The following is an 11,942-nucleotide window of genomic DNA, read 5'->3' on the forward strand; positions in this document are numbered from 1 at the left end:
ACATGGCATGTTTAGTTATTTGGCATATTTTAGTAGAATGTAATGTATACTGGGCATCTCCAGCCGCGCCCCCAACAGGCTCTCCCCAAGCAATTTTGCCGCGCCGGCGTCAAAAAAAGGCCCCAGTCGCGCCCCTAGAAGCCCGTTTTTCGCCGGTTCGGGTCAAAACCGGTGCCGGCGGACCCAGGCCGAACCCGGCGCCCTGGGGGCAGGGACGAAGTTGTTTGGTAGGCATTGGGGTCAATTGACCCCAATGAAATCAGGAAATGCTTCATTAAATTAGTAATAAACACTATCTACTTATTGAAAATGACCCCACTGCCATAGACTTGACCCCAGCAAACATTTTTTCTAGCTTCGTCCCTGCCAGGGGGGCGCTTGGGGAGCCGACACAAGCGAAAAAGGTGCGTGGGCCCGCCCTGGAGGCGACCCGAGGGCCTTTTCCCGCCGTTTCTTGACGCTTTTCCTTCGCATCTCTCCCGCTCGCTCGCCTTCCTCCCGCCATTCTCTCCCTTTCTCCCGCCAAACCCCCTCCCGCTCGCCGCGAAGAAGTACGCCATGCCACCGAAGAAGTACGCCATGCCGCGCGCGGCGGCAACCGCGACTGGCGCCATGGCCCAGCCGAAGCAGAGGAAGCCGAGGGCGCCGCCATCGAAGCCACCGGGCCTGTCGAACGCCGAGTGGAGGGTGGAAATTCAGCGGCGCGAAGCAGTCACCGCCGATAGGCGGAACAGGGCCATAGCAATAGAGCAACGACGAGAAGCTCAAGGCGTGGTTCCTGGTGCAGCGCGGCCTCATCCTGAACGAGCTGCCGACGGCAACGCCGACGACGCCGACGACACCCACGACCACACGGACGCCAAGCCCGAACGACGCCTCTACATCGCCGCCCAGCAGTGCCGAAGCCGCGCCGACGCAGCCCAGCACCGAAGCAGCTCCGACATCGACGAGCCCGCGCACGCCGACTCCGCCAACGCCTGGAGCCGACCCCGCCGAGTGAATCGTTGCGCACGCGAACTTGCAGCGGCGGCGCTCTGTTTTTTGTAACGCCAGACTACGTCTGATCGCCGGATTTGCGGCGTCTTTTGAGAGCGGGAACGACCAAGTTTAAATTTCCCGCATCCTGGGGCCGGCGCGTGGGGGCGTGACTAGGAGCTAGGTCGCCCCAGGGGAGGAACTAGCGCCGGCACGCCCCCAGGCCGCTCTATTTAGGCGCCCGGGGGGCCGAACGGCTGGAGATGCCCTAAAAATGCAGACGGAGAAATTGGTTATGCGGTCATTGGCAAGGTATGAAACCATGTAGAAATGGATACAATGTAGCACACTATCATAGATTTCCAACCTACCTCATTGAGTTTAAAGAAGCATGGATATGTGTCATCACATGCCCTAAATCATAATTTGGTATGTTGAATCACAATAAATTCCGATGGTGTGGATCAACCGTGCGTAGCCTAGTGTTTGCTTGTGTTGGCTAGTCGTGTTTCTATGAGAGTGCACTCTGGACTTCTTAAACTATCACCATTATTCAATCATGCCTCACTTAACTTTTTTTTGTGTGTATGTGTGCTGGATTCTCTAAACGTGTCTCTGTCTATCACATAGTTTTACTTTTTATCGTTAGACTAACACATACTATTAGGTGGACACCATGACATGGCAAAGCAAACATACCCATGTTATCCGACACCCATTACGTTACCGTAATGGTTAAAGGGAGCTTTGGGGAAAAAGAAAACAAGTTGAGGAAAACTCAATAGAAAAAAAAACAAGTAAAGAGCCGGGCGAGATAATGGTAATAGACTGTTTTTTTTGGGTAATAGGTTACAATTACATTATGATTGTATAAACATACCTGGACTCAATATAATAATAATTATTGTAAACCCGTCAAACTCATCTTCCTCGTGGCGGGTTTAGAGAATAATCTCATCACAACAACAACCCGCAAACATACATCGGTTGACACACTGCAACATCCGTCTATCTGAAAATGCACTTCATCTGCGTCTACAGAATTCAGCCTCTACATCCACCACCAAAGCATTACCCACTAGCCAGAAAAGCACATTATACTCAGACAAACTTAGCTCCTTATCTCCTATCACAAGACCCAACTTACAACTTAACAAAGCCCTATGCCAGTCAGTATGCCTAATAACAATAACATTCCCCAGCCATAGAGAAGGAGCAGAACCATCAGAAAAGCAACACGCCTCGCACCCCCACTTGATCAAGGTCCGGTCACGGCTCACTTGGCTCGGCTTCTTCTCTTATTCCAAAGCCGTTTGTTGGGCTCGCGAGAAAGAGAAAGCCGCAGTCGGAATAAAGTTGGTTAAGCGCGCGCGCGCGCCAATATTAATTGGCCCCCTCCCCCTCCACTTCCCCCCAACCCCCAGCCCTTTTACCCGCCTCCCCACCTTTGCCTCCCACTGCCCGCTCCCTCCCACTCCACTCGCAGGCCCCCGCCCGCCGCGCACCGAGGGAGAGGAAGGAGGGCTGAGCGCGGCGCGGCGCGGCGCGGCCATGGCCGACGCATCCGCCTTCCCCTACGGGCTGCGCGTCCTCGTCGTCGACGACGACCCCACCTGGCTCAAGATACTCGAGAAGATGCTCCGCAAGTGCTCCTACGAAGGTTCGAATCTCCGCCTGCTTTCCTCTTCGGGTTCTCGATCGGCTTGGCGTGCCGGCTACGCTGTCGCCTCCTCCTCTCCTGTGGGTGTATGTGCATCCGTCCGTCGCCTATGCATGCCTGCTGCTTGTTTAAATTACCCAGTGAAATTGGTCGAGACTACTCGCTATAATTAAATTACTGTGGGTGTGTGTGCGCGTTCTGGAATTGAAGTGGACTGTTCGGACCTTGTCGATCGAATTTAGGCTGTTTGGGGAACTGTCTTTCATAGATTTGTATCATCCTCCAGCGATTTGCCCGCTTTTGGGCTCCTTTTTGTGTCTGTTTTTGCTTGTGTATGTATGTGTGTGACTGGTTGGTGTCAACTGTGAGTGACTGGGTGGGAGCAACAGAGGCCTTGTCCATTTACCCTTTTTGGCTAAAATTTCGTATAGCGAACAACATATGCATTTCGAGGCTGTGCCCACTTTTAGGTGATGATGATTGCTCAATTATTTGGATGGATGTCTTGCTTCTCCAGAGTAGTCGGTGTCACTACTGCATCAGTTTTGTTTCTTTTGAGGTGCTGCGTAATTTGCTTTTCAGGCAACTCCTGTGTAATTTACCAGGAACCACACATTAAAATTCAGAGCGCGTAGTTCCAACAATATCTTCTTTGCGGCCTTTCACCATTTAGGTGTTATATTTCTGTGACACCAGTGGCTGGGGACTTTACGGGCTATGTGCAAAATTCAGTTTTAACAGACAGTACTTACCTGTCCTTTGGTTAGACCTATTGCCAATTATCACTACTGAGTGATCAGTCTTCTTAACTAACTTAACTACCAACCTATTAGCCTCTCTGTTTTGTGTTGTGCGCCAGCGCAGAAACCATTTTTATGCCTCCACTCCATATTTATGTTAATAGTCATGATGTTTGTGCGATGGATGATGATGAGTTATCTGTTTATCAGTTAGACTAAACTAGTTATCTACCTGCAGTCACCACATGCGGCCTAGCTAGAGTTGCTCTTGAAATTCTCCGGGAGAGGAAAAACAGGTTCGACATTGTGATTAGTGATGTCAACATGCCAGACATGGATGGCTTCAAGCTTCTTGAACACATTGGACTTGAGATGGATCTACCTGTTATAAGTTAGTATCCAACACCAAATCTGTCTTCCTGCAATTTTCAAAGAAGAAACGATATATTTTATTCAGTTTGAATATCTACTCAAAACTTCCAAACTGCTCCACTCTGTTTTCACAGTGATGTCCATTGATGGGGAGACAAGTAGGGTGATGAAAGGTGTCCAGCATGGTGCTTGCGATTACCTCCTTAAGCCCGTTCGGATGAAGGAACTCCGGAACATTTGGCAACATGTATACAGGAAGAAAATGCACGAGGTTAAAGAGATCGAAGGTCATGATAGCTGTGATGATCTCCAGATACTAAGATATGGTTTCGAGGGATTTGATGAGAAGGGCCTATTTATGACAGTTGATTCCGATGCCACGAGGAAGAGAAAAGACGTGGACCACGGAGATCAGGACTCCAGTGACGGTGCTACTGCTAAAAAGGCTAGAGTAGTCTGGTCTGTTGATCTGCATCAGAAGTTTGTAAATGCTGTCAACCAAATTGGATTCGACAGTGAGTGCTCTCTGAAATCTAACACAATATCAGTTACCTTCCTATAAATTTATCAAATGAGCATGATCCTCATTCCAAAAGGGCAAATGTCGTCATTTTGCAGAAGTGGGGCCGAAGAAAATTTTGGACCTGATGAACGTGCCGGGCTTAACAAGAGAGAATGTTGCTAGCCATCTTCAGGTATGACATGTAATGTTCAAATGCTAAATTTCTATGGTCTATTTTCTTGAAAAAGGAACCGAGTTCATAAAGAGGGCGTTAAATCAGATTTTTAATAAAATCAAGAAAATTTGTATACAGGACATACTAAATTCAGATAATTACACCATGACTTTTCTCCAACTCCCTATACCTGGTGTGTCATGACAAATTTGTGCAACTTTGAAAATCACAAATCAGGCGTGTGAAGAGCAGAAAATTGGAATTTATAATGTGATGCAGGTAGTTTCTTGTGCAATAAAGGATCACCTTTTCTAAATTACACAAGATCACCTTTGTCAGAGTTTCCCCTAGAAGTAAGCGAAAGGAGATTCTTGGTTCCGTAAATGACAGAAAAAAGGGATGTTATGATGTTGCAATGAGTTCCCGCCATGTGTATTCTTTGCCTCTGACATGTTCATGGGTCAGGACAAAGCTACTAATTGATTATTGGTGGAGCTACTGTAGGAGCATACTTTTTGAGGGGCTCCTTCTCATCTCATAAAAAGCTTGTTTGCAATTTATATTAACATAAATCCTTATTGTTAACTGTCAAATATCACATATTCAATTTTCATACAAATCCATGTGAATTTTGAAGCATCTTACCAACACTGTAGGATTCAAGTAAAATCATTGTATTCCTTAAAGCTGAAAATAATCTTCTGGTATTCATACGAAGAAAATTCATTGTTATGCAGAAATATCGCCTCTACTTGGGTAGGCTGCAAAAGCAGAACGAGGAAAGGCTACTGGGCTCTGCTAGGCAAGATTTCAGCACCAAGGGGCCATCATCAGAGAACCTTAACCTCAGAAGCTCCTTCCAAGAGCAACCAAGCAACACTTCCAGTGGATATCCGCATGCTTCCCAGAAGATACAAGGCCAGAGCAGTGTGTCGGATTCTCAGTTGGAAGAAACCAAGCGCATGGTCCCCTTACCGGCGCCAGATAGAAGCATGAATTCTGTAAGTTCAGCTGCCGAACCTCAGAATGTCGCCGGTGTTTCACCAATAGGCGGCGTGCTGTCGTTCAAAGGTTTGCCAGTGAATCAGGACAGGAAGCCATCAGAAACCATGATCCTGGAATGCCAGGCCTGGACTGGAGGAGTGCCAGCAAAGCAGTTCATGCAGTACCCAAAGCACAACCATGCACGCTGCGACTTGTTAGGGGATTATGCATGCCTACCAAAGCCAGACTTGGAACACCCCACTGCTCCTGGTCATTTGTTCACACCACCTCCGCTGATCTCAATGAGTTGCAGTACGGAGATGGACGCCAGAAACTTCTCAGATGTGAAGCCAGCCCTTGTTGACTGCATCAAGTCCTTCTCGCCGGCGTTGACATGTACAGCTGATTCGGTTTCTGTTCAGATCAGTGACAGTGTTGTGACCTCAACAGATGCTGCTGACCGGAAGTTTTCCAGTGTGGAAGGTTTGCCTACCACTAAAGATTGTTACTTCGGCCAGACAAGCAACCAAGGCTCCTGGCTTCGTTCGCAAGAGGAGCCAAGCATCATATGCGGGGCGGATTTTGCTTCTCTGCCCGAGGATCTCCCCGGCTACCCACTTCAAGGAGGTGTCTCCTTTGAGAATGTAGGGCTGAGTAGCATTGATTTGTTTCACTACAACGACGCGATGATACTATCTGGGCTACAAAGTAACTGGTATGATGATCAAGACCACTTCAGCAGCGAAACGACAGACTACCCTTTGATGGATGGATGCCTCTTTGCATAATCCCGCCTTCTGTTCGGCCATGCCGTTTTGCGAGGAGAGGATGGTGTTGTTTGGTATGTCTCCATATAGCACCTCTTGTAGGGCTGCAGTGTTCTAACTTGATCCTTTGGTGGAAGGATCTAACTGTAGTAACTCCACTTTTGATAAAAATGTCTGTATTATAGACCGTGCCATGGTATAATCTATAAATACTCTTCGACGATCCCTCAAAGTATATATATGGAGACTGTCGAATATTTGCTTTTGGAGCCGGCACTGCTGTAGATTTTCTCTCTGATGCAGCATTGCAGACTGTGTTTGCTATTGCCATTGCACATCACAGGCAAACATAACTTATACTCCCTCCGTCCCACAAACGATCTTATATCGTGGGACGGAGGGAGTAAGTTTCAGGTTGGTCAGACAGGTTTCTTCTTCTCCCCCCGAGGGCGCGGAGAAAGTTACTACTACTGATCTAACATGAAAGAATTTCTTGGGTGGCGTAGCGGTCAGTAGACTTTGATGCAGTATGATAGTACAAACCAAAACTAATCTAGCACCTGTAAAGATGAATGGAACAGTAGAGTTGCAATCATAACCAGTTTGCATCACAATTGCGCTGGAACTCACTTGCTGCTGCACCAGCTGAACTGTCTGCCTCCGGCCAATCTGCTGGGCATCAATGTGCTTCCATTTGACTCTGTTGTGATGCTTTGAACACTCCGGAGTGAATTTCAGTGACTGAGAAAATCATGTAAATTATATCCAAATTAGTCTGATTATTATTTGTTAAACACCCCGTTTATCGGTTGATTTATGTAAGGCGTCCACAAGCTTCAAGTTTTACGCATTGACCGACAACTAATCCGAGATTTTTACTACTCCATCTGTCTCAAAATGTTAGTGTCAAAAAACGTCTTACATTTTAAGATAGAGGGAGTAAAAACAATTTTGCTACTACCGTAGTGATTTTAAAACTACGGACAGGGTGTAGTATTACACACAAGTTTTGAACCTTACCCAAAATCAGCACTGCCTTTTGACTTTTAGGGGGTTTACGTAAACCTGCCCGGTTGGCGTACTCCCGAGCACCCGTCGCCTTCCGTCAGTAGACGAATCCTTCAGGGTCAGAGGCCCAGACACAAAGCAGCGAGAAAACGAAGGTAGGATCCGGGAGAGAGATCCGCCACCCCACCACCAATGGCGGCGGCCGCGCTCCTCCTCCTCCTGCTGCTGTGGCCGGCCGTGGTGGTGTCTGCCGCCGGGGAGGGGCGGCGGCTGCACACGCTCTTCTCGGTGGAGTGCGGCGACTACTTCGACTGGCAGGCGGTGGGGCTCCTCCACAGCCTGCGCAAGGCCGGGCAGCCCGGCGGCGTCACCCGCCTCCTCAGCTGCGCGCCCGACCAGCTCGCCTCCTACCGCGGCCTCCGCATCGGCCACACTCTCCAGGTCCCCTCCTACAGCCGCCACCCCCGCACCGGCGACTGGTAGGTAACTCTCCTCGCCGCACGCGCATTCAGCACACATGCTCCTCTCCTCCTCGTTCCCCATTTGCTCTAGTGACCCTGCGCCTGGCTGAAACCGAAGTAGAATTTGGGGGCGGACTGAGAAATTAGTTGCATCCCGCATGGACTGCTTCTGCATTTGGAATTTATAACGCTTGATTTGGGTGAGGTGCTTGATTAGGCAGGCCCTTTTTGGAGTGAACTAATTGGGGGACAGATGGATATGAGCTTCGAAGATTTCCTCATTTGGAATGAAAGTGGCCTTAGTGTGCTTTGTGTCATTTTGTGTGTGCAGGTACCCGGCCATCAACAAGCCTGCAGGGGTGGTACATTGGTTGGAGCACAGTCCAGAGGCGGACAACGTCGATTGGGTCGTGATCTTGGATGCAGACCAGATTGTTAGAGGTCCTATCATTCCTTGGGAACTCGGAGCAGAAAAAGGCAAGCCTGTTGCAGCTTATTATGGGTATGGTTTCAGTCAGCACTTCAGAATTGATGATCCTTCTGTCTATTTTCTGCTTAATATGGTAATGAGGAATTGGGCGATGGTAGTAAAATTAGTTACTGAAATAGTACTGTACCACGTCAATAGTTTAGACACTGGTGACTCATCCTTCCTCGTGGAGCATACCTTTTGTACTGAGTGTCACTTGTTAACTCAGGTTCAGTTTGCCGTTGGTACCTGGTACCAAGTGTTTGATTCTTCTTCATCCTTCTTTCTAAACTTGTTAGAGCAACATAGAATATTCTTGTATAAATTTGAATTGTAGCACAAAGCAAGTCTATATAACACCCATTACCTACGCAAACGTTATCTCTGGTTCCTCGCTTGGTAGCTAGGTATTTCATATCATTGTCTGACTGGAAGTCTGGAACTCAGCCTCCGATTTATCTTATTTACGTATTCTCTTAACTAGGTACTTGAAGGGTTGTGATAACATCCTTGCACAGTTGCACACTGCACATCCAGAATTTTGTGACAAAGTTGGCGGAATTCTGATCATGCATATCGATGACCTAAGGGCTCTAGCCCCTCTGTGGCTGTCAAAAACTGAAGAAGTGAGGCAAGACAAGTCCCACTGGTCAACTAATATTACTGGTGATATATATGGCATGGGGTGGATCAGTGAGATGTATGGGTACTCATTTGGCGCTGCAGAAGTAAGCTCGGTTACTCTTCTTCGCTATATTATGCATTGTGAAAGCAAATATTTCCTGAGTATATTTTATGTGGTTTTACATATTACCTTCATTGTATAATACTATAATCCTCTTCGACAGGTAGGTCTAAGACACAAGATAAATGATGACATAATGATCTACCCAGGCTATACTCCAAGAATTGGCACTGAGCCACTTATCCTGCACTATGGTTTGCCATTTAAAGTTGGAAATTGGTCCTTCAGCAAGTTAGAACACCATGAGGATGGTATAGTTTATGACTGCAACCGCCTATTTCCTCCACCTCCATTCCCTAGAGAGGTAAACAGTCTTCCTAACCATATTTTGGGATGCTCTCACTGGTAGGCAGTAGCTAGCTATCCTGTATGCGACTATTTAATGTTACTAACTTTATATAGGTTGAGGTGATGGAATCTGACCCAAATGTGAAACGGGCCTTATATCTAAGCATCGAGTGCATTCACACATTGAACGAAGGGCTTCTTTTGCATCACACATCTGTTGGCTGCCCGAAACCACAGTGGTCAAAATACTTGAGCTTCCTTAAAAGCAAAAGGTTCTCGGAGCTTACGAAACCAAAGTACTGGAACAGTCTAAAAGTTGAAAACAAGTTGACTGTACAGCATGTTGCATTGTCCAAAAGCAGACATCCAAAAATACACACCCTTTTCTCAACCGAATGTTCGTCGTATTTTGACTGGCAAACTGTTGGGCTCATGCACAGCTTTCGTATAAGTGGTCAGCCTGGTAATATTACACGCTTATTGAGTTGTACAGACGAGGATTTGAAGAATTATAAGGGCCGTGACCTTGCTCCCACACATTATGTTCCATCTATGAACAGACACCCATTGACAGGGGACTGGTATAAACTTCTGATTTAATAATGCGCTCAAAACTTTTGCTCAGTACATAATCTTTTATTTGTTCTTCTTAGGTACCCAGCAATCAATAAACCAGCAGCAGTTCTCCATTGGATTAACCATGTGCAGACTGATGCTGAGTTCATTGTTATCTTGGATGCTGATATGATCATGAGAGGTCCCATCACTCCATGGGAGTATGGTGCAAAACTTGGTCATCCTGTTTCAACTCCCTATGAGTAAGATTCTTATGTGGTGCTGTGTATTTTGCAGCATGTGTTGCTGTGGTTTAGTGATATTACAATTCCTGTTTACCAGATATGTTGAGAGGTGCTTCTATGCATCACCTCCATGCTGAGTTTGCACAAATCTTAGTGCACATCCAAGAGTTCGTTGAACCAACTTACCTCAAGATTTGTGCAAGTCTCATTGCAAGTTGAGGCAGTGATGCATGTAATTACTGCATATGAGAGAACCATGTACTAATATCATCCTTTCTGTTTGTCAGTTATCTCATTGGGTGTGATAACATACTTGCAAAGATACACACTCGCAATCCATCTGCATGCGAAAAGGTTGGTGGTGTCATTATCATGCATATTGATGATCTCCGACGTTTTGCTATGCTGTGGCTGCACAAATCAGAAGAGGTTCGTGCAGACAAAGATCACTATGCGACAAACATTACTGGTGATATATATGCCTCTGGCTGGATAAGTGAGATGTATGGTTACTCTTTTGCAGCAGCTGAGGTATGTGTAGTGGTTTATGTTTTCCCCTTTTGTTCTTGCAACTTCAAGCATATGTCTGCAACTGGCTGCACTGCATTAGAACTTACTGGCTGTATTGAATCATTTTAAAACCTGTAGATGTTTACATCAATGCAAATATGGTGCTTGTAACTGCTAGAGATAGTCTATGGAGAGCATGTGCTAATAAGTTCTAGAAAGCTAGCATGGTTAGCTTCAGTTGGCAGTTAGATCTCTCGGTGTCATTATAAGTTCGAAAGCTAGTATTGATAGCACCAGCTGGCAGTTAGCATTCATAAGTTCTAGAAATCTAGTATAGACGATGAACTATAAGGGCCATGACCTTGTCCTTCTCTGCAAATTGGTTTGTCTTGCTGCTTGACAGTTTCTTCTTCACTTGTCATGCAGCTTAACCTGCGGCACATCATAAGGAGTGACATATTAATATATCCAGGCTATGTTCCAATGCCTGGAGCAAATTACAAGGTTTTCCATTATGGGCTGAGATTTGGTGTTGGTGATTGGAGCTTTGACAAGGCTGACTGGAGAAACGCTGATATTGTAAACACATGTTGGGCCAAGTTCCCTGAACCACCTGATCCATCTGCTATCACGAAAGGCGATCAAAATGCACGGGAGAGGGATCTTCTCAGCATCGAGTGTGGCAAGGCTTTGAACAAGGCCCTGTACTTACACCACAAACGCCGAAATTGCCCTCGACTAAGCACCACCATAGGCAGCATCTCGAAGAAAATGGAGGAAGTTTTAACCTCCAATAAATCAGAGAGAGTTACACAACGGTCGTCTACGACTACAATTGGACGAAATGTGGAGCACATGGATGTGACCAGGCAGCAGGCTGTTGAAAGAGCCACAGACACTGTATCAGGTGTACATAGATCAAAGAGACTAGCCAGATCATCAAAGATGTGGATTTTTGCTGTTTGGGCAACATCTGTAGTAGTTTTCTTACTGGTAATCTCGATGTTTTTCTCGGAACGAAGGAGAAGTATTTCAAGATCTAGGGCTTCCAGAAGCCAGAAGGCCCACAGTTTGACTATAAAACAAACAGTATGATCATAAGTTTATTCCTTTGCCATACAGACATAAAGGGGGTACAGTACAAGGAGTCTAGAGGCTAACAACACCTATATGAGCTATCCGAAGAAGCCGGAGCTGATTAACCATGTGAATTCCTTATTTTTTGACAAGTTTTCTTAGTGCTATTAGCAGATTTTGTTGCAACTACTGTACCTAACGTTGTTATGTTCAATTCCTATAGGTGTTTGTTTAGCTTGGTGTAATTGATACGCTTTTGTATTGTTTTCCCTAGTCAATTAAGGTGTCTATGTGTAGAAAGTTGTATGTGATTAACTAGCATACAGATAGAATAAACATTTTGGTCACACAATCCCTCTGGACTGTTCTATACAAAATTACATACTCCGTCCCAAAATTCTTGTCTTGG

The 11,942-nt window shown here is 46.3% G+C and overlaps 2 protein-coding genes across 2 annotated transcripts; both read left to right on the top strand.

Moving 5' to 3' along the window:
* The first annotated feature begins 2,404 nt into the window (after positions 1-2,404).
* Positions 2,405-6,432, top strand: LOC119277823 (two-component response regulator ORR26-like). The gene is made up of 5 exons (XM_037559145.1): positions 2,405-2,635; positions 3,614-3,766; positions 3,882-4,262; positions 4,366-4,442; positions 5,162-6,432. The coding sequence occupies exons 1-5, from the start codon at positions 2,527-2,529 to the stop codon at positions 6,194-6,196; spliced, it is 1,755 nt and encodes a 584-aa protein (XP_037415042.1). The 5' UTR covers positions 2,405-2,526; the 3' UTR covers positions 6,197-6,432.
* An 848-nt stretch (positions 6,433-7,280) lies between these two features.
* Positions 7,281-11,882, top strand: LOC119277824 (peptidyl serine alpha-galactosyltransferase-like). The gene is made up of 8 exons (XM_037559146.1): positions 7,281-7,662; positions 7,976-8,146; positions 8,598-8,841; positions 8,962-9,162; positions 9,261-9,727; positions 9,800-9,964; positions 10,234-10,477; positions 10,883-11,882. The coding sequence occupies exons 1-8, from the start codon at positions 7,376-7,378 to the stop codon at positions 11,549-11,551; spliced, it is 2,448 nt and encodes an 815-aa protein (XP_037415043.1). The 5' UTR covers positions 7,281-7,375; the 3' UTR covers positions 11,552-11,882.
* The last annotated feature ends 60 nt before the right edge of the window (positions 11,883-11,942 follow it).

The sequence above is a fragment of the Triticum dicoccoides genome, chromosome 3B (assembly GCF_002162155.2).
Source record: "Triticum dicoccoides isolate Atlit2015 ecotype Zavitan chromosome 3B, WEW_v2.0, whole genome shotgun sequence".
Lineage (NCBI taxonomy): Eukaryota > Viridiplantae > Streptophyta > Magnoliopsida > Poales > Poaceae > Triticum > Triticum dicoccoides.